The 22,122-nt window shown below is 58.7% G+C and overlaps 2 protein-coding genes across 2 annotated transcripts in view; both read left to right on the top strand.

Annotated features, from left to right (window-relative positions):
* Window positions 1–5,354, top strand: part of LOC124230795 (cholesterol 24-hydroxylase) — a 30,966-nt gene extending 25,612 nt beyond the window's left edge. Inside the window, exons 13-16 of the mRNA XM_046647184.1 lie at window positions 35–145; window positions 3,609–3,697; window positions 4,432–4,498; window positions 4,759–5,354. Of these exons, the coding sequence (XP_046503140.1) occupies window positions 35–145; window positions 3,609–3,697; window positions 4,432–4,498; window positions 4,759–4,929 (438 nt within the window). The 3' untranslated portion in view covers window positions 4,930–5,354. The remainder of the gene's footprint in view (window positions 1–34; window positions 146–3,608; window positions 3,698–4,431; window positions 4,499–4,758) is intronic.
* Window positions 5,355–14,482: 9,128 nt separating this feature from the next.
* The window catches only part of EML1 (EMAP like 1), a 166,118-nt gene continuing 158,478 nt past the window's right edge, over window positions 14,483–22,122 (top strand). The window contains exon 1 of the mRNA XM_046647537.1: window positions 14,483–14,649. Within this exon, the coding sequence (XP_046503493.1) occupies window positions 14,622–14,649 (28 nt within the window). The 5' untranslated portion in view covers window positions 14,483–14,621. The remainder of the gene's footprint in view (window positions 14,650–22,122) is intronic.

Genomic DNA, 22,122 nt, shown 5'->3' on the forward strand with positions numbered 1-22,122 from the left:
CGTCTCTTGTTGTCTCCCCGCGTGGTTTCTGTAGGTTCTCAAAGAGTCGCTGAGGCTGTACCCGCCAGCGTGGGGCACGTTTCGCCTGCTGGAGGAAGAGACCTTGATTGATGGGGTCAGAGTCCCCGGCAACACCCCACTCCTGGTGCGTGGGGGCCCTGCCTACCGGCCCCCGGGGTGGCCTATTTGGGGCTCTCCTCTGAGGTCAGGGAAGTCTGTGGCCCCGTTATCATCATAGGCCAACCTGTGCGTTCTCATTTGAGTCTCACCGTAACCCTGTGAGGATCTTTTTCTCCCCCTTCACACCATCCACCGTAAGATTACAGCAGATAATTCTGGAAGGGAGGTGCCCCATTCATAGCTGAGGATGCTGAGGCTCAGAGAGGTTAGGTCACTTTCCTGAGGTCACACAGCCAGCAAGGGGCAGATATGGGAGGTGCCCAGTTTCATAGCTGGTCCAAACTTGTCCCAGTTCCTTCTCTCTCCCTGCTCCGCAGCCCCCTCCCCACTGAGTTGACTTTCTCCTCCTACCTCCTTTGCATTTTGTTTGTCTGTTTCTTCCCCCATTCACTTCTTCATTCATTCAGGCTTCCGTTCATGCATAATGGCCTCCCCTAAACCCACTCCCACCCCCAAGACGAGACTGTAATCGTCTCCATAGGTGTCACTCTCCTGCTGCCCTTGGAAGCAATCGCTGTCCTGAATTGTGTGCTTGCCACTCCTTCAGTGTGTGTGTGCGTGTGTGTGTGTGCGTGCACCCACCCAGTCATACATTCTAGGACTTGCTGTGTGACTCAGTGTGATGGCTACTCAGATTTGTGGAGTTTTCCGCGTGCGGCTGTAGGCCACCCCCCTTCGCTGCTGTATAATGTTCTGAGGTGTGGACAGACCACCATTGCATACTGATTCTGGGGTCAGTGGACATTTGGGAGCTTCCGGTCTGCTGCTATCATGAGCACGGCTGCTGCTGTCAGTGCTCCTGTCTGCACGTCCTGGTGCAACGTGCAAACGTGTTTCTTGGGCGTGTACCCAGGAGAGGGAGGGCTGGGTTGTAGGACATCTGAGTGGTCATCTCTATAAACTAGTGCCAAATTGTTTTCCACAGTGGCTGTGCCAACTCAGATGCCCACTTGTGCTGTAAGAGAGAGTCTGTTGTTCCTTATCCTCCCCAGCACTTAGTATGGTCCAATTTTGATTTTTTTGCCAATCAAATAAGTGCTGGGCAAGTATTTTGCTGTGGGTTTTTTTTTTTTTTTGGTGACGAAGATTGGCCCTGAGATAACAACATCTGATGCCAATCTTCCTCTTTTTTATTTTTATTTTTTTCTCCCCAAAGCCCCAGTACGTAGTTGTATACCCTAATTCTAAGTCCTTCGAGTTCTTCTGTGTGGGATGCCACCACCCGCTGTGGTTTTGATTTGCGCTTTCCCGATCACTGGTGAGGCAGACCAGCTCTACTCTGCCTTTCCTTCTGTGAGCTATTTGTCCATCTCTCTCTCTCTCGGGTTGTCTGCCTTTTCTTATTGCTATGTAAACCTTTATTAAAAATTAATTTATTGGGGCCAGCCTAGTGGCGTAGTGGTTAGGTTCATGCACTCTGCTTCGGTGGCCCGGGGTTCGCAGGTTCAGATCACCACCACCCCGCAAGCCACGCTGTGGCAGAGTCCCACGTACAAAATAGAGGAAGATGGGCACAGGTGTTAGCTCAGGGCCAGTCTTCCTCACACACACACACGAAATTCCCTTGTCAATCCTTTGTCAGGTGTATGTGTTGCAAATATTGTCTCTAGGTTCCTAGCTTGTCTTTGTTAAGGTGTTTTTAACCATCTGAAGCTCTTACTTTTTCAGTGGCGAGCTCTCTCGTTTTGTCTTGTTTGAGAAATCCTTCCCCAGGCTGAGGGAGGAAGGATGTTCACTCACGTTGGCTCTGAACAATTTTACATTTTTCTTTTGAAAGTTAAGTTCTTATCTACCTGGAGCTGATTTTGAGTGTGGCATGAGGTGGGGTCTGTATCAGTGTGATGGGGCCGCCACGACACAGGATCAGAGACTGGGCGGCTTAGTGGAAATTTATTTTTTCACAGTCCTGGAGTCTGGGAGTCTGCGATCAAGGTGTCAGCAGGGTGGGCTCCTTCCGAGGTCTCGCTCCGTGGCTCGCAGACGGCCGTCTTCTCCCTGTGTCCTCATGCGGTTGTCCCTCTGTGTGTGTCTGTGTCCTCATCTCCCCTTCTTATAAGGACACCAGTCTAATTGGACGAGGGCCCACCCTAGTGACCTCATTTTAAAATGACCCCTTTAAAGACCCCATCTCCAAATACAGTCACGTTCTGAGGTTAAGGCTTCAACATAAGAATTTGGGGGTACACAGTGCAGCCCATAACAGGACCCATTTTTATATTTACCTGTGGAGAACGACGTGCTTCCAGCCCCGTGTGTTGAGCAGCCCCCTCTTTCCTCAGGGCTCTGCCACACCTTCTCCAGTGTGTATCGAAGCTTCATCTACGTGTGTTTCTTCAGTCTATCTGCTCTTTTTTTTTTTAACACCCCTGCACCAACGCCACCTGCCTTAACAACCATCTCTTTAGAATGCCTTACATCTGGCAGGGCGAGCCTTGTGCTGACTCTCTGCCCAGGTGCGCGATCCTGTGCGCCTTGAGCGGGCAGGCCCAGTCTCCAATCCCAGCCCTGCTCCTGGCCAGCTGGGTCATCTCAGGTGAGACCCTGAATCCCTGGGACCCAGTGTCATCCTTGTAAAACAGGGAAGATGGTGCCTGAGTCACAGTGTATGGAGACGAGTCAACATGATAATGTACTCACATGTCTAGCAAAACCCCTGGCACGTGGTAGGCGACCTCTGCCACCCTCTGCTCCCACTTACTTTTCAGACCTCAGCTGCAGACCCTGCCTCCACCCCCGGCTGCCCTGGACTCAGCACAGAGAGCTGGGGCAGAGCGGGCTCAGCAAGGTACTTAGCATGGAGGTGGAAGACGCGGAGGCCAGCACCCAGGGTCTCAATGAGGAGGGTGTGGATGGCCCCTGGGGGCCAGGCGCACAGACCAGTAACCCCAGTCAGAAGGCACCATGCATGCTAGTGAAAGGCTAGCGGGGGTCTGCAGCTCCCCGACCCCACCCTCACTGAAGCCAGCCTAGCGAGGAAGAGAACCTGAATAACAACAGCTCTCAGGGACCTTGAGAAAGAAGGCCTCACGGTTTGAATCTCAGTTTGGCCACTTACTTGCCAGGTAACTTCAGGAAAGTCATGGACCATTCTCTGAGCCTCAGTTTCCTCATCTGTAAAACAGGGATAACTGGAGCTCCCCCAGAGGGCGGGGCCAGGCCTGGGATCATGCAGCACGCCTAGCTGGTCGCTGGCACGTTGGGCTGTCCCCTTTCTTCCTCTTAGAGACTTTTCAGGGGCCAGTGGAATCCCACACTGGCCCAGATGGGTGGGTGGGGAGACCGGTGGGTGGAGTAGAGCAGGGGTCGGGGGTGGCAGGGTCGGGGGCTGCTCTGCTCCAAGTCACCCCATTGAGTGGCCACAGCGGGTCGGGGAGGTGCAAGGGGACCAATCCTTGGAACCAGAGACAAGCGGATCCTGTGCCTGGCAGTTCAGCACCTACGTCATGGGGCGGATGGACACATACTTTGAGGACCCGCTGACTTTCAACCCCGATCGCTTCAGCCCCAAAGCACCCAAGTAAGTCTCCCTTCGAGCTGTCCACGAGCAGAAGCCTGGTGGGAGAAGGGCGGTCTCAGCAGCCTCTGTTCTGAGCTGCCAGGGTCCACTGAGCCCACATAGCCTTCTAGATCCCCACTCTGCCCCCTTTACAGTGGAGGCAATCGCCGCTCAGAGAGGTTAGGTAACTTGCCCAAGGGCACACAGCCAGTAAGCAACAGAGCTGGGGTTTGAGCCCAGCTCAGACTGGTTTTAAAGCCCTTTCTCATAACCAGTCCCTTATACAGGGAAGCCGTGTGACATGGGCAAGTGACTCCACCTCCCAGGCCTTGATGCGCCTATCTGAGAAATGGGAATGCCAGAGGCCCCACCTGGAGGTTGCTGCATGAAAATACTGAAGCAGCAGTAGGGGGAGCTTGGCTCCAGGGACAGACCACCTGAGTCCAGACCCAGACTCTGCCCAGAATTGGACAGGGGACTGGCTGGATGAGCAGGTGACAGAGGACCCTGGGCGGGTGGCTTTGCCCCTCTGAGCCTCAGCTCCTCCATCTTTGAAAGTGGGATGATGGCAGCTCCTTCTGGAAGGCTCAGGAGGAGGAGAAAATGGGGAAATGCTGAGCCAGAGCTTGGTGGCCTCGGCTGTTGCTGCTTTCGGCGTGTGCAAACACCAGCCTGGCCCCAAGCTGGCCATCAGCAAGGGACGTTCTGTCGTTGGCGCCTGGGGCTGCCGCCTCCTGACGCCTCTCTGCCCGCAGGCCTCGCTTCACCTACTTCCCCTTCTCGCTGGGCCCCCGCTCCTGCATCGGGCAGCAGTTTGCTCAGGTAGGCGGCCCGGGCTGGGTTTTCTGCCCAGAGCGACTGCAGGGGTGTCAGTTGTCCTGGGCCACAAAGCACTGCAGGGCCCTGGTCAGGGCCCCCCTGGGCTGGGGGCTGGGCACCCAGCAGCCACAGTGGCCGTGGCATTCGCAGCTCCATGACCCCCCCCCGCCCCCCCCCCTCGTTTCTTTAACCTTCCTTGTTTCTTTGACCCGCGCCCACTGTCCCCTGCCCCCCCCCCCCCCCCCCGCCCCCTGTGTGCACAGATGGAGGTGAAGGTGGTCATGGCCAAGCTGCTGCAGAGGCTCGAGTTCCGGCTGGTGCCCGGGCAGCGCTTCGGGCTGCAGGAGCAGGCCACGCTCAAGCCGCTGGACCCCGTGCTGTGCACCCTGCAGCCCCGGGGCTGGCAGCCTGCGCCCCCGCCCCCGCCCTGCTGAGGAAGCCTGGGGCAGGATGGACTCGTGGGCAAGGCCATGCCCGCCCTCCCCTGTAACCCCACTGCCTCCCGCCCTGCTCTCCTGCCCCCTTCTCGGGGCGCCCTCCACGCCGGCTCCCAGTGGGCCCTCTGCCAACCGCCGCCTGCTTCACACCCTCAGCACTCCCTGTCTGCTGCTAACTCCACTGCCTCTCCTGGACCGGCCCTGCCTAACTCCCAGCTGCCGCCCAGATGTGTGGTCGTCTCCCCCCCACCTCTTCGCACAGGCCACTCCCTCTGCTGAGACACCCTAACTTTTGCTCACTCCCTAAAGCCCTCTTTGGGTGTCACCTCCCCCAGGAAGCCATCCCTGCCACCCCCGGCCGGGCCAGGGGCTCCTCCCCTGTACTCCCTTGGTCACCTGTGCTACCTCTAACACCACACTGACCACACTGTATCGTGAGTGTCCTTTGATGTGACTGACCGCCCTGCCAGGTTGTGAACACCTTTCGGGCGGGGTCTGCGTGTGATTTGTCTCTGAGCCCCTCATGCCCACCAGGGCCTGGCACAGGGTCGATGCTCAATAAATATGTGTTGAGTGCATGAATGAACGGCCAGACCAGACCAGGGCGCTCTGGCCTCAGTTTGCTTGTCTATAAGATGGAGGTGATGCTGAGGCCAGGCTCTCTAAGGGCTGGCGCGACTCTGGAAGCTGCCCCTGGAGAGGCTCGGGCAATGCCCAGGTGACCAGGAGAGCCCTGTGTTAGCAGAAGCCTGTTCTTTGTGTTCTATGAAGCCCATGATCCTGGGTGTGCTATGAGGTTGGGATGATAGGCAGGGGACCAGTTCTGAGAGCTTGGTTGGAGAGCGTTGGGGCCCTGGAGCCTGCATGGTCTAGTCCACTCCTGACAAAGGCGCTGATGCCCCAGGTGGCCCCACAGAGGCCGGAGCCCCTGGGCCCTCACTTGGGGGCAGCTGGGCAGAGCTGAGCACGCATGCCCGGTCTCACGCCCGCTGGCATGCTCTGCACCTGCTGGCACAGGGCTGGTCCTCCCTGCCCGGCCCCGAGTGGTGACACTGTGACTCTCACGGTGGCGGGTGGGTAGAAGAAGCCGTCCCCTCCTCTGCAGGGCCTAGGGGTGGAGAGGGGGCAGTAAATACGGCAGGCTGTGTCCTCTGGGCCCATCCAAGGAAAGGTACCTGCCCTGAGTTTCTCCTTTAGCACCTGGGAGCTTGTCTGCGCACAGAGAGAATGCACTGCCCTCGCCCGCAGCCTGGGGTCCGTTCTCTGGAGAGGGTCCGCCCCCACCTGGGGGAGGGCATGGATTCCAGCTGGCTCTTGCTGTATGTCCTCTCCCAGGTCCTTGGCACAGTCTTGAATGACAGTTCCAAGGCATCTTTCAATGTAGCAGAGAGGAAACTGAGATTCAAGGAAGGAAGTCACATGCTGGGTCCAGGTGGGTGCAGTGGACTGGGAGAGAGGCCCCTGGTCTCCCCAGCCCAGGCTGGCCGTGGGAGCCACACTAGTAGCTCCACCTGAGCCTCTGGGCCTCCAGGATGCCTCTGTTCCTGCGGATTCCTTGCAGAGTGAGGGTCCTCCTGCCCCCCCGCCCCCCCAGCCTCCTGCCCCATCTGAGCGCTCTGCTGGGCCCTTATCAAGCTACATCCCACCCTCTCTGTTTCCAGTTCCCTGACTGGGGGCCCCAGAGCCTCCCGGGGCTCTGAGAATGGTGTGGCTGGGCCCTTCCTCCAGCTGCATGGTTGAACCCACTCCTTGCTCGTCTCTGCCCCGCACAGAAGCAACCCCATCCCATGGCCACCTAAATGCCGCTGTCTCCTCTCATCTAGTTCCCAGGCCCTTGGCCCTGCACTGCTCCTGGGGACCACCCTGTGACCACCGCTGCCCTCTGCATCCCCTCCCTGAGATTCACCAGCTCCCCACACCCCATTCCTTCCACACCTGGCCCACACACCAGTCCCCCAGGAGACCCCAGTGAGCACTGGGCTGGTGTCAACCCCTGGGGCCCAGGCAGGATGGATGAGATTAAGCCTAAGGTTCTGCAGCCACACCTCCTGGGGTCAAATCCTACCCTCACCTGTCACTGGCTGTGTGGCTCGGGCCTCAGTTTCCCCGTCTGTAAGGGAGGACAAACAATAGAACCCACATCCTAGGGTTGGTGGGAGAATTCAGAGCGCTAAATGGATGGTGCTTAGCACAGAGCCTGTCAACGTCAGTGCTGCAGACCCGCCAGCTGTACCTGTCACTGGCGGTGGCATCTTTACTGCTGTCACCTCGGGGGAAGGGCTTTCCTGGGAGGCCAGGCGGTGCAGTTCCCAGAAGGGCCACACAGGGGCGCCCCGCCGCAGCGCTCGGCCCGCGCGTCCGCCGCAGGCAGGGTGGGCGGCGCGTCCCCACCCGGCAGAGGGCCCTGCGGGCCGGAGGGGCGGGGCCCGAGCCTCCTGGCGGCGGGGTCAGAGCGGCAGGGTGCAGACCTCGCCCCGCCGAGGCGCCGGGGGTCTGGGACGTCCGTTGACCGCGGCGGGGGAGGGAAAGGGGACGTGAGCATCACCGTCCCCATTTCCCAGATGAGGCCACCAAGGCGCGGCGAGCGTCAGGCAGCTGGCAGGGGCGGCAAGGACAGTGCCACGCAGGCGGGGGAGCGGCGATCGTTCGGTGGTGCCCCCTCACCTCTCCAGCCATGGGCCCGGGTCTGGAGGTGGGAGGCTGGCTGGCCGGCCGAGGGGCCTCGCCGGAAGGGGCAGCTTTGGCAAGGAAAGTCCTGCGGTGGAGAAACGCACAGAGGACGGGCCGGGATGCAGGCTGCTTCCCGCTGCCTGGGGGCCGGGGGGTGCCTCGTGATCCCTCAGGGCTGAGCTGCTCGCCAGTTAAAGTGCTCTATGCTGAGCGGAAGCCACCTCCGGTGTCCTCGGCCCCAGAGGCCTGGAGGCTGGTGATGAGGGACCCTTGGGGTGGCTTGTAGCCCAGGCCTGGTTGGGGGGTGGCGGCGGGAGCCTTGGCCTGCCTGGTCAGGAGGGCAAGAAGCTTGCCCAGCCTGATGCAGTGGGAGGATTTCTTCCTCTATGTTCTGGGCACTGGGACAGGAGGCTGGCTCTGGAGTGGCCCTGCTGGACGTCAGGGGCAGCCAATGTGGGTGGGCAGAGGACCACAATTAGCTGCCCACCTGGAAGGTTGTGGATGGAGCTCAACCCCTCCTGGTTGTCTTGGCCGAGTGGGCCTGGTGTCCTCTACACTGGTCCGGAGTCAGGAAGGTCCATCCAGCCCAGGTGGACCCCACAAACACAGGATGACCGTGAGAGCGGGGGTGGCCGCCTGGATGGGGGCCGCCTGGAGGGGACCTCTGGGGGCCAGAGGGGCTCAAGCTGGTGGCTCTTCGTGCATTTCATCCCTTCTGCATGGATGTTTGCTTTTCTCTGGGGCAAGAATCCCGCATCCTCAGCTGGCTTCCTGAGGAGAACGTGACCTAGAGGAGGTTCGCGACTCCCTGGGGTGACTCCTAAGTCCTCTTGTCTGCCCAGACTCACCCTGGGCTCCAGACGGCCTCGGGCGTCTCTGTCTGGACGTCCAAAAATAAGCCCATCCAGAGGAGGGGGCAGACACGGGGTATTTCTGGCAGTCGAGGGGCGCTTACTTCGGGAGGGTCATTTCTCTGCAGCCGGGCCGGGCTGGGATGGATGGAGTCCAGGCCCTTCCTTGGCCAGGAGCTTTACAAACATGTTCCTCCCAGAATTCGCACTTTCTTCTCACTTGAGGAAGCCATAGTGATCCTCCGGGTGTTGCCCACCTTAGGCAGCCCTTGCTGGTGGGCAGGACCCTGGGCCAGCCAGGCAGAGCAGTCAGCTCAGCGGGAGGCAGCTTGGGTAGCCAGGAGTGAGTCTGCCGGTCCCTGAGGTGGCACTCGGAGGGTGGAAGCCAGAGGAGGCCCCGAGCCTCCCGCTCTGGGCTGGCTCGCTGGCGGCCCCACCCTGTGTGTCCAGCTCCCCGGCCTGCCCTGGAGGAGGCTCCATGGGCCTTGGCAGTGAGGCCAGCAGGGGCTGGGGGACACTGGGGCCTTTGCTGTAGGAGCCTCGCCTCCTACAGGGTGTGGAGGGTCCCAGGTCAGTGCTGGGTGGGTGGGGACAAAAGGCTCGTCTGTTCCCCCCCACCTCCCCCCACCCCCGGCTCAGCTCCTCTGCTGGTTTGGGTTTTAGGGGGCAGAGGGGGATGATGACAGCCACTCTAACAGGCCCCTTAGTCCCCAGCCCATGGGTAGGGCCCACGTCTAAGCCCTTTGGGTAACACTGGGCCCAGGGTGAGTGGGACCCTGGATGAGGAGGAGTCCATGATGATAGTCACAATGACGCTGACAATGGTGCCAGCTCACGGTTGAGCACCCACTTCGTGGCCAGCCCTGGGCCTGGTTGTACTGTAAGCCCAGGCCCCTTTCTACAGACACGGCCCCAGGAGGTCGTAGGGCCTCCCTGTGCCTGGGGAGCCTCACCCCCGCTGGTGGCCAGGAGCTCCAGGAGGAGGCCAGAGCCTCAGAGGCCAGCCCACGAGCTCCCTGCCCCCAGCCGCCCCCACCCACACCAAATGGCGGTAGCTCCTTGGCCCCCACCCAGAACGAGGGGGTTGCCCCAAGCAACTCAGAGTTGCTCCCACCCTCACACCCCAGGGACGCCCAGCGTAGCTGGACAGGCCTCCCAGGCTTCTCTCCTGGCCGGGAGCCTGGAGGCCAGAGGCTTGTCCAAGGCCACCCAGGCAGCTGTCAGCGTAGGGTGCCGGGGCCAGAAGGGGGCTCTGGGTGTAGGAGACCAGCTCCCAGAGCTATGCTGGAGCATGTGCGTATGTGTGTGTGTGAGCCTCGAATGTGTGTGTATGAGCCTCGTGTGTGTGTATGAACTCTGTGTATGTGTGCGCCCCACGTGCGTGTGCACCCCACGTGCGTTTCCACTCGTGTCTCCCCGTATATCTCTGTGTTTCTGTTGTCTCCCTGTCTCTGTGTCTCTCCGTCTCCTGTGCGAGGCTGCATGTATCTGCATGTCTCCGGCTGCATGTACTTGGGTGTGTCTGCAGTGACCTGAGCTGTAAGGCAGTGTCTGTTTTAACTGAAGCCAGTGGACAGCCCTGGGAAGTGTTCTGGGCTGCTGATGGCAGGCCCTTGCTGTGCACCACGCACCACATCCCCACTCCGACGGCCAGCGAGGTTAGGTGACCTGCCCAAGGCCACATGCCCGGGAAGCAGGGGTCCATCCAGTGGGGGCATCCACTGTCCTGCAAGTCATGGCCACCGAGGTCCCAGGTGGGACTCCCTGTTCACGACTGTCCTTCCTCCACTTACGAGGGGAACCCAAGGCCCAGGAACACAGAGTCTCCAGCACGGGGGACATGCTGGGATCCCTGAGGCCCAGCTGGGGTCGGCGTGAATGTGGAGCAGGCAGGTGCCAGCAGGCAGGACGTGGGGCCTCCTTCCTGACCCCACCACGCTTGGACGCCTCTCCCGCCTTTGATCAGGCCAGCCCTGACCCTCCGCCCTCCCTCTGGGGACACTTTGCTCCCAGGGTCAGAGCTGGCTGGCTGAGCAGTGTGGGAACTCAGGGGCCAGCCTTTCTCCAGGCAGGCGGGGAAGGAGGTGGGGTCGTGGGGGGGGTGCTGAGCATAGGGTACCCAGGCGAGCAGTCACTGTGGGGCCCGTGGTCGTCCTCCCCTGGGAAGTGGGACCGTAGCTTCCACTTGGACTGCTTCGGTGTCAGGGAGGGGCCGGAGTGGCAGGAGGGGCCTGGCTCGGGGCTGGCCCCATGGATGTCCAGCAAACGTGCACCTCCCTTGCCCTGTTCCCCTTCAAGTGACTCCAGCTCCCGCCAACTGCCGAGGCCACCAGCAGCCACCTGTATCTCCCGCCCCTGTCCATTCTCAGGGCCCCTGAGCACTTTGCTCAGAGAGGTCCTCACTGGCCACCACCCCGTGCCCCCCGCCACTGCCCTGCACTCCCTCTGCCACCCCCCACGAGCCTGTGAGCCCTGGGAGGCTGCGTCCACATCTCACTCAGGCCCCAGTAGTGGCTGCCCGTCGAGTGCCCACCTAGGAGTTGAAAATGGCGCTAGACCCTCGTGAGCCCCCCGGGGGCAGCCGGCTTGGCGCCGGGTCTCGGTGTCCGTGCTGGGCACACAGACACCCGACCGGAGACTCAGGGCTACAGGAGGGGCTCTCAGGAGCCAGAGGGCACACGTGCCTGCGCACACACCACGTGTACACACATGCCTTCTCACACACGCACACATGCTCACGTGGGAGGACACACGCCCCTACACGTGCTCCCACGCAGGTAGGTTCATACTCACCCGTCCCCTACACGTGCTCACTTGTAGAAACTCACACCCGCACTCACACGTGTGCTGCACAAGCTCATCCGCATTCTCACATGCACACTTTCCCACACGTGCCCACTCCCACGCACACATGTGCACACCCACATGCATCGTCACACACATGCTCACTGGCACACACGCATTTACACACGTGTTTGCACATGCATGCAGTGGGCCCATAGCTGCGGCAATGACCTCAGGAGCAAAGGACTTGAGTTGCTTTTTTTTCCCCAACACATGTTCCCACAATAAAGAAAACAGGAAGGGACTTGGGGCCAGCACAGGAAGGGGAAGTGGCCTGCGCACAGGGAGCCGGCTCCAGCGGGGTGGACCCTGGGCGGCTGGTTGGGTGGGACTCGGGGGGCAGACAGACAGACGGACGGCTGCCGAGTGGGGCGGTGGAACGCCCCTCCACAGCGTCTTGGCTGCTGGTGCTCACGGCAGCCCCCCACAGGCGCCACCCCTTCTGTTTCCAGGGGAGAAACCGAGCCAGGGGATGGCGTGTCCCAGTCACCGAGGAGGGCTGGTGGAGCTGGCATTCGACTGGGCGCATTAGACCACGCTCCCATGGGCCCGCGTCCTGCAGCCCACTCGGCAGCGGCCATAGCGAGGGCCTCTGTCTGGGCCAGCTGGTGGCTCGGTGGGGCTCTTCTGCAGCCCCGCTGTTTGTCCAGCACTGGGCACACCCGTGGCACCCCGGACTGGACTCCGGTAGTCTCGGGGCCGCCCTGAGGTGAGTTCCACGGTGTGCTCCCTGTCCATCCAGCCCATCCCAGGAAGCCCAGAGCATGTGCTGCAGGAGACAGTACTTAAGATGGGACCACAGGCCCTGCCCGCGCGACCCCATGGGACTGTGCATACCTGGTGGCAGGGGCTCAATGGGATTCCTCCTGCCCCAGAGCCTGGCCAGGGCTGAGTATACGGGACGTGCTCATAAATGCTCCACAGATGTGGAAATGGAGGCACAGAGAGGGGCCACAACCTGCCCAAGGCCACACAACAAGGCAGGTCTGACCCCACTCATGCCCTCCTGGGGAGAGCAGAGTCCGAGGGGAGGGCTGGGCAGGTGGGTTCCCGGGCGCCCTGTCCTCCCTGGGGACTCAGCTGCTGCCTACAGTGACCTGCTGTGCTGCCGCCGCCTTCCCTCGGTTACTCCTCGAGACTCGCGCATGAGACCCTCCCCACTCTGCAGGTGAGGGGGCCCCACAGGGCGGCTCGTTCCTTCGCTCCTCGCTGACCTGCAATGTTTCTTCCCCCCGCACCCACCCAGGGCACAGGCAGCTGGGTTTCCACTCACTCCAGAGAGTGGTCTGGTGATCACGTCTAGGTGGGGAGAAGGGGGGTGGTTTCCTGGGTGGGGAGGGAGAGCGAGCTGCAGGGTTCCGGAGACATTTCCAGTCTTGCTTTGTCTTTTTTTCCCTCGCTTAAAATAAAAATCTCAGTTGGGAGAGACCCAGGAGGACCAACAGTCTTGGTTTGCCTAGGATTGGGGGTTCCCAGGATGCATGTGGGACTTCCAGGGCTAAAACAAGGAAAGGTCCAAGGAAACCAGGACAAGTTTGTCACCCTAGAGGAACCCCAAGGCCATTTCATCTAACCCCACCTGATGCTTGAACTCCCTCCTTGTGTTCTCACCCCATGGCTGTCCAGCCCTGCTTACATACCTCCAGTGATGGTGAGCTCATTATCACACAGAACAGCAACAGCTGACCGAAAGGCGGACACAGCCAGGACCAGGCGCCCGTGAGGTCAGAGTTTTCGGAGTGGTGCACGGGGGCCCCGGCCCACCTTCAGGGGCTGTTAGACAAGGCTTCCCAGAGGAGGAGGTGGGGAGGAAGGCAGGGAATTCCTGAGCAAAGGAACAGCACAGGCAAAGGCCAGGCAGCCTGGAACTTCATAGGGATTGAATTCCTTTGCTGTTCTCCCTGACAGCTGGTGAAACTCTGTGGTCCTCCCCGCACCCTGTCTCCAGAAGGGAGTTCCTTTGGAAATGTGATGGTCTGGCCCCTCCTGCCTTCACTCCCCAGCTTTCTGAGCTGGGAAAGGCCTCAATGCCGGGGGAAGAGCTGCTAAATACCTCAGAATGCTGTTCTATCCTCTTCTCATTGAGGCTCATGGATCCTTCGGCACCAGCATCTGCCCCCTCCTCCAGGAAGCCTCCCCCGACTTCCCCAGCCCTGGATGCCTCCTCTTCCACGAGCATCAACCTTCTTCTCTCCTCAGGGTCACCACCACCTCCAGCCCCTGCCAGGGACCCCTGCTGCTCCCCAGTCGAGTTTTCTCACCTCTGACCTTTACTGCTGGTCTCCCTTCCAGAATGCCCTCTTCCCCTGAAGAAAAACTTCCTTATCCCTCAGAGATGTAACTCAAATGCCAGCTCTTCCAGGAAGCCTTCCTGTATCTCTTGGATTGTGGGTGGTAACCAGGCTCTCTGCCTCCTCTGTAAGCTGCTCCACTCCCTCTGTGCTCTGCGTGCAGAACTGGGGAGACCTTGAGCCCTGGGGGCCCCAGCAGAGCCCAGCCCTGGGGTGATGCCTCTGAGCACTCAGCCCTTGTGGGGACCCAGGAGAGGCACTGGGTTGTTTGGCTCTCAGGCCAGCACACAGCAAGTGCATAATAAGTGCTTGCTGAGGCATATTCTCTCAACCAATATTTCCTGAGCACCCCCTCTGTCCCAGACACAGAGTCACGTGGCTGCCCCATGGGGTCCATCTCCATCTCCCCTCCACCCCCCAATGCACATAGAGCAGTCGGTACTCAGGTGGCACCCAGAAGAGCTGGCCACTCTGGGTTTGGCAAACGGTCAAAGGCAGGGGCTGTGCCTTCCTGTAGCCTGGGAGCTGAGCAGGATAACAAGTGTGTCAGCACTCAGCACGGCCCTGGCACCCGGCACACACCCTGTGGTGGCATCACTCAGGGTTACTCTTCTCTAAGCCCAGAAACGCCCCTCACTGGCTAGGGGGAGCCATTCCCGAGGGAGAGCGCGTAGGCATTCTGGGGTCCCCAGGGCTGGGTCTGGGTCTCCAGGACTGACTGAGCACCCAGGGGTGCAGCAGTTTCTCAGACAACATTCCGAGGCTGCTTGGGAGAGGCCCCAGGCGGGGAGGGCAGTGCCCAGATTTATCCACCAATCGCACGGGCTCCTGGCACTGGAGCACGCTCTTATCTGCCCAGCCCAGCATGGGGGGGGGGGGGGGCGGTGGCCGGGCCAGCTGGGGCGGGACGCTGCCTGGGGAGTGGACACGGAGCAGGGCCGGCAGCCCCAAGCCCCACCAGGTGGGTGACAGCCACTGAGGGCTCTGAGCGTCCTGCAGGCCGGTAGCCGGCTGCCTGCCCATCTCCTGCACCATGTCGGACGGCGAGGGCCCCTCCGCCGGTGAGTGGCAGCGCTATATTTACTCTCAGGGCTCTGGTTGCAGAGCCAAAGCCACTGGTTGCTGAGGGCGCTGGGCCCCCCCGCGCCCCTGCAGGCTGCAGGCAGCTGTGGGCTGGACCCCCTTCCTCCCAGCCTGATGCCTGGGGGGCCTGTGCTCTTGGAGCAGGGAGCTCGACTTTCAGAGCTAAGTCCTCCTGCACCCCCCCGGCTTCCCGGTGGATGAGGCCGGAGCAGGAAGCCGTGGCTGCCATGCACCCGTCCCGGCTGTCAGCCGGGGCATCCGGAGCCGGCCCACAGGACAGTGGCTGGACCCCCGGGTGGGTTCCAGCTGCCACAGGCCCCTGGAACTGCATGCAAGTCAGTGTGTGTGGACATTCGTCTGGAGGTGGCAGGGAGCCCACAGCTTCCACGAGAGTCCCCAAAGCTCTGGGACCTCTGAGAAGTTTTGAGCCCCTGGTCTGCCAGCGCAAGGCAGGCCCTCTGTGGGCCCCCAAATCCTCTAGGCTGGAAATGGCCAGGCACGCAGGCAGGTGGAGGGGGGTTCAGATTCTGGGGTCTGCACCCCCTGTCTACTCTGCCCAGGACGAGGAGCTATGGTGGGGACTGGCTTCCGTGTCCCTGGCTGGCTATTCCTGGCTCCTTCCTGTTAAAGACAAGCTCTGATGTGGACATCCCCCCCAGAACCAGCCTTGGGTGGGGCCTGGGCTGGAGACACCTTAATCCAGGGGGTACATCGGGGACTCAGAGTCAGGCTGCCCAGGTTCAAATCCCAGTTCTTTCACCTCCAGACTGGGTGACCTTGGGCAAGTGGCTTATCTACTCTGAGCCTCAGTGCCCCTGGGTGATTAAGGAGACAGTGGTAAGGGTGCCTAGTTAGCCCACAGGTGATTATGAAGATTAAAGTGATAACGTGGGGCAGCCTCTGTTGGTGCCTGGTGTGCAGTGAGCGCTCAGTGGTGCCTTTGCAGAAGCAGCGCGTGGGGGTCCTAGGTGGGAGCCCTGAGGTGCTGGGGCCTGTGCATCCGGGTCCGGCCTCGCCAGCCGGGCCTCCTTGCCTAAGTCACGGCATGTCTGTGGCCCATGGATTCCGAGTCAGTCAAACACCACCACGGAGAATCTCAGGCATGTCAAGCTGTCCCTGGGGGCCCCGGGATGGGTTGTGGGTGACCGTGGTGTGGCCCCAGCCTGCGTGGTGTCTGATGGACAGTTCCAGTGCCTGGGCCAGGCCAAGTCAGATTTGGAACAGAGTGTGTGTGCGTTGTGTGTTGAGGAGGGGGACACCGACAAAACTGGCCTGACCTCACCCTCTTCCCGCTGGGCGCCAGCGGCGCTGGCTGCCAAGAATTGTCCGCCGTGGCTGTGAGGGCCAAGGAGCCAGGATGGGGGCGGGGGGCGGCAGACAGGCCCTTCTGGCTGGCTCTGGCCACACCTGACGCTGACCCGGAATAGCTCTCCCCCTGCACCGGGGACACAGCCCTGCTTTTAGCAGCTTGTAAAACCAGCCTGGTGGAGATGGGTATTTCAGGAAGGCCAGGACAATATTTAGCCTGTCGGGGCAATGGAATGGGCACTGAGCATGTGTGTGTGTGTGTGTGTGTGTGTGTGTGTGTGTGTGTCCAGGAGGCTGGGAGAAGACTGGGCCTTCACTGCCCCCTCACCATCTAGGAGAGGGCAAGCTGAGTTGGGGGCTGGTGGGCATCGTCCTGGCTCTGCCCACCCTGGCTGGGCAGGTTGCTGTGGGCAAGCTCGGGGCTTGGCTTCCCACCTAAGAATACTGCGGGGTCGTCTTTGGTCTCTGATGTGCTGGCCTTGCCATGGAACCTGGTTGGAAGGAATGAAGACAGCTCCTGGGGGCAGGGGTGCACGTTTGCTTGTCGGGGAGTCTCCTGGAGTGTGTTGTCTGAAGTTCGAGTCTTTCTAGGATTCCTACCCCACAGCAGCATTTGGGCCCAGGAGGGGCCAAATCATCTGCTGTGTCCTGTGTCTTGGCAATTTGGGACATAGTTTAATGCCTGGAGGGGCATGGCATGAACTCCACTGTATAGCTAAGGAGATGGAAACTCAGAGAGGCAAAGAGGCTTGCCCAAGGTCACCCAGCAGCTAAATGGTAGAGCTGGGATTCAAACCCAGCTCTCCAGACCCTGTTTGCACAGAACCCAGATTACATCCCTCTTCCAGGAAGTCGAACCCTGCTCACCCCAGGAGGCAGCATCCAGGAGGCAAGCCTGTTTGGCCCTTGTCTGAGCAATGGCCCTGCTCATTTTGAAGACAGCTAGCTCAACATTGCCTCCAATAATTTGTTAAAAAAAATGTGGTACCTTGTTAGGGTGTCAGAAAACTTCTGCAGATCAGAAGTGCGGTGGCAGGAGTCAGTTCCAGGATTTATGGCTCCGTGCCGGGGCGGGGGGCCTGCAGGCTAAGGTTACTGGGAGTCAGCACCGTATTTATAGCAGGAGCTTGTCTGAGCCGAGGCCTGCCAGCCAGCACGCCACGTCCAGCGACAGTGTCCCCCTTACAGTGGCCTGGATTCCGGGCCTGGCTCTGCCCCTTAGCGTGGTGGAGCAAGGGGTGGGTCACTGCCCCACGGAGGCTGGGTTTCCTCATCTGTAAGATGGGGCCTTGCTGCGTCCCTCCCTGGGCCTGAGATGGTGTCTGTAAGCACTGGCACAGAGCTAGATAGAGGGGCCCAGAAGGTGCTGGCTCCACACATCCTGGGTCTGTCCATTGTCTTTTCGGGCCTTTGACTTGTGGTCTACCCCGCCCCTCTCTCAGGGGAACTCTACAGGAAGATAATCCAGTCTCCGTGCTGTCAGTTCCCTCCATGTTTGGGAATGTTTCCAGCTAAGCACTTTTACAGTTCCGAGCACCAAAGAATAGGCCATTGCACTCTCAGCAGAGCACCGAATGCAGGTCCGTCAGAGCCCACGGTTTGAATCCCCAGTCTACCACTCCCTGGCTCTGTGACCTGGGCAAGTCACTTAACCTCTCTGAGCCTCAGCGATGGGTGGACATTTGCCCTGCCTCGGAGGGTGTGGTAAGGATGGACGCCCCTAACCTGAGTAAGTGCTCAGCCGGCAGAGTGACCGTCTTTCTCCTCCTGTACAACCTTTCACCAATCCCACTGCCCCCGTCTGGGCCACAGTCACCCCGTTTGTACACTGCTCTGAGTTCTGCAGCCCCCGGGGGACCCTGCACCTTCGGAGGGCCCACCCCCCACCCCTATCTGCTCCTCTTGTTGGATAACAGCGTTGAACGATGCCAGCATAGACGCACCATCCTGCTCCCAGGATGCTGGGTGTCAGGAGATGTGTTTGGGTGGGGCCCATTGCTGTGTGAGCTGAGACAAGACTCCTGCCCTTTCTGGCCTAGAGAGGTTATTTATTCACGTCTATCAGCAATGAATGCTACAGGCAAGCGCACGGTTCTGTGCAGGAGTCCCGTGTTCCAACCCCAGGCAGTCCTCAGCCCCACCTGCTCTGTGCCGGCTCTTGTCTAGGCCGGCGAGCCTCTGAGCAGCAAAAGAATAAATCCATGTGGCTAACGGCCCCTGGAAGTCCCCTTGGGGGCTTTTATATTTATGACAAGAAATACAGGTTAGCAGCTGTTGGGAATTCAACTTGGAAACAAAAGTTACCCTCCTTCTGTTCTTTTAAAATATGGGGTCCGTTCTAATTGAGTGTTCTTGAGATAGCAAGATAAGGTTTATATATTTCTTTACTATATTTAAAAAAATGAAACAAAGCTGTCAGTGTTTGCAACCGCTTATCTGTTTTTTTCTTGAAACTGTGTAATCAAAATAAAATCCAGAAAGTGGTGGCTGAGAGGGGTCACAGACAGCCATTGTCATCGGTAACTGCTGATGTCAAATTTCTGCATTCGTCAGAACAGCTCCCTTGTGTTTTGCTGACTCTGTCACACCGGATGGGCTCAGCGTGCCGTGGAAAAAGCAAATCTCCGTGACTCGGCTCAGCAAAGGTGTATTTCTCACTCATGCAAAGTCCGCTGCAGTCTGGGTAACTCTCAGGGCAGCTCCCCTACACGGTGGCTCCGTGTGATGCCCCCATGTGGACCCACACATCTTCAGCCACGAGGCAGCGGAAGACGGGAGTGGAGATGCCATACTGGCAATTAAATGCTTCTGTCCCAGGGTGACCAATATTGCCACTACCGGCATTTCATTGGCTCAGGCAAGTCACATGGCCACACCTAATGGCGGGAGGGTGGGGTACAGCCCTCCAATAGTGAACGGTTGCAATAGCAGCCCCGCATTGACTTTTTTTCCCATTTGACTTTTTTTTAAAAGCAATCCATTTTAATTATGATGTTTAGAGTATATTGTGTGAGTTGTGGTCGGCAAGCATCTGAAATGCAATTCACAAGTTGTCCCCATATGCAAATCACAAAGCAAGGGGCAAGATTTTTCAAAACGTGCTCTCTCCCACAGACTGGAGTTTGCATTCCAAAGCACAAAAATTAATTTCTGAGAGATTTTGTCACAATACCAGCAAGAAAAAGCAAAACCAAGAGAAACATGAGCTGTTAATTGCTAAAAAGTTCTAAGATTTATTGTTTGCTAAGGCACAGAAGAGGGAGTTGGGGTAGTCAGTTCATGAGCCCATTTAATCAATGAAGTCAATAATAAAAAAATAGGATATAGGGGCCGGCCTCATGGCCTAGTGGTGAAGTTCAGCATGCTCCACTTAAGTGGCCTGGGTTTGGTTGCTGGACATGGACCTACACCACTCATCCACAGCCATGCCATGGCAGCAACTCACATACAAAATAGAGGAAGATTGGCACAGATGTTAGCTCAGGGCGAATCTTCCTCAGCAAAAAAAAAGAAAAAGAAAAAGTGATATGAGTTTAGGAGAGCATGATTATAGAAAGATTGGAAAATGAAAACTATGAGGAGTTGGCTTCGTCACACTAATATAGACACTATTTCTTTGATTCTCTGATGCCGCCAAACAGGAGCTGCATCATCAGTTTAATAACAGGCTTTCCCAACTCACCTTTAAGAGTATATAACTAAACAAATTTAAATAAAAATTTGCAGCCTAACAGAAGGCCGTGGCAACAAACAACACACATTGTTTTGTATAATGAGATGAGACTTGGCTTAAAAATAACGTTTGCAAAAACTAGAGGTTGTCTCAAGCCCTTCCCCTAATTGACGCAACTGCTAGAAATAAAACTGGAATTCGGTCTGGGATGCTGGGCTCCGCGCTGGGGATCAGACGCTCCCGCAGTCCTGGGCCCCATGCTCCAACCTGTAAGCCAAACTGTTTAGAGAACGCTCTCCCAAGTTTAAACACATCTTCTAGGAATCCTGCCTCATTTATTTCGGGTGGAAATACACGTCAAGGCGCTCGTGCAGTTGCAAAAAACACCCTTTCTGCCACGTCTGGAGGCAGGGCGAGCCCAGGGTCTGAGCAGACGCTCCCGGGCGGTAGGGCGCTGCCAGGACGTGCGTGTGCACGTGCCCTGCCAGGCCTGCGAGGTGCGGGAGGAGCCGGGCTTCAGCCCCGAGTCTCCTCCTACGGGACGTGCCTTCAGCAGCCCTGCTCAGTTTCCCAGTCCATCTGGTTCACAGAAGAGGAGAGGGGAGGACACACCTAGTATGGAGCCAGCAGCCAGAAGGCACCTAGACCGCGCCCCGCCCCCCCCCCTTAGGCAGGCAGGTGGTGATGAGGGGGCTTGGTGCTGCCTTGAGGCGGCTGCGGGGGTCCCCCTGCAGGCAGGGCAACGCCCAGGGAAGGGGGTCCCGTCTCATCTTGCTTGGTTTGGCCGAGTCAGGAGGGTTGGACCTGCAAAAACAGCCACTCCCTCATCCCCCATGGACTTTCTTCGGTTTTCTTTCCATCTTGAAACTTGTTCACCTTGTTGAGAGAGGAGGAGCCTCAGCAAAGACCCCCAAATCAGGGGGTGAGGTGTCATAAATAGGCATCATCAGGACTGATAGCTGTGACATCCACTAGATGTGACCTGGTGCCTGGGCGGAGGCCTGCTCACCGCCGTGTCAGACTCCAGACAGCCGGCCCCCGGCAGGAGGAGGGCCGCAGCCAGGGTTGCCCTGGGCCCTGTGGGGTCTGTCGGGGTGGCCTTAGCCCCGGAGCAGCAAGGAGAGCCTGTCACAGGGTCAGCGTCACTGCCCCCTGCCCGCTCGGAGCATGTGGGGGTCCCGGGCTCCCAAGCCTGCCCTGAAGCTGTCAGGAACTTGAAGGGGGCAGCCGGCCAGCAAAGCTGTGCTCAGGGTCCTCCGAGGCCCACAGGGAGGAGAAAGGGAGTGGCCAGTGAGGCTCAAGGCTGCAGGCTCCGTGGACAGAGTCCTGGGTTCTGATCCCAGTGCACCACTTCTTTCTTTTGGTGACAGCTCACTGAGAGGTGAATTACTTACCGTACGCCTCACCCATTAAGAGTGCACAACTCAGTGATTTATGCTATGTTCACGGAGCTGTGCAACCATCACTACCACCAATTTTACAGCACTGTTATCCTCCCCAAAAGAAACCCCCTACCCATTAGCAGTCACCCCCAAGCCCCTGGCAACCACTCATCTACTTTCTGTCTCTATAGATTTGCTTCTTCTGGACCTTTCATATAAATGGAGTCAGACAGTATGTGGCCTTTTGTGACTGGCTTCTTTCCCTGGGCCTCACATTTTGAGGTTCCTCCCCGTGTAGCCTGTATCAGCACTTCCTTCCTTTTCATTGCCAAGTAATATTCCATTGTATAGTCACAGACCACCCTTCGTTTACCATCCGTCGGTTGGTGGACGTTGGGGTTGTTTCTGCTTTTCGGCTATTAGGACTAATGCTGCTGTGAACACTGTGTGCGAGTTTCTAGGTGAAGATGTTTTCACCTCTCTTGGGTGTATACCTGGAAGTGGAGTTGCTGGGTCCTATGGAAACTCCATGTTCAGCTTTTTGAGGAACCGCCAGACTGTTTTCCAACGTGGCTGCGCCGTTTCCATTTGCACCGTTGGAGCGTGAAGCTTGCGATTTCTGCACAGCTTCTCCAACACTTGTTGCGTGTCTTCTGGCTCTAGCCTTCCTAGAGGATGTGCAGTGGGATCTCATGGTTTTGGTTTGCGTTTCCTTACTGCCTAATGATGTTGAGCATCTTTTCATGTGCTTATCGGCCATTACCTCTGGGCCCCGAGACCTTAAGCGTCAGTTTCCTCTTCTGTAAAATGGGGACCATGGCAGCGCCCGCCTCATGGGCTGTGCAGAGGATCCAGTGGGGTGGTTCTAGGCTCCGGGCATGGGGTGGCTGCCCAGCAAGCGTTTGCTGCCTGACGCTGCAGGCTGGGCTTAGAGTCCCTCCTCTGCAGGCTGTTATGAGGGAGGGACATGGAGAAAGCTGGGAATCTGGAAGTTTCTGCAAGTTCTGAGCCCATTTAGAAAGGGATAAACATCACCAGGAGGCGCTGAGTGACACTGGCCCTCCCCTGGCTGATCTCTTCCCCAGCTT

This window comes from Equus quagga, chromosome 20 (genome assembly GCF_021613505.1).
Source record: "Equus quagga isolate Etosha38 chromosome 20, UCLA_HA_Equagga_1.0, whole genome shotgun sequence".
NCBI lineage: Eukaryota > Metazoa > Chordata > Mammalia > Perissodactyla > Equidae > Equus > Equus quagga.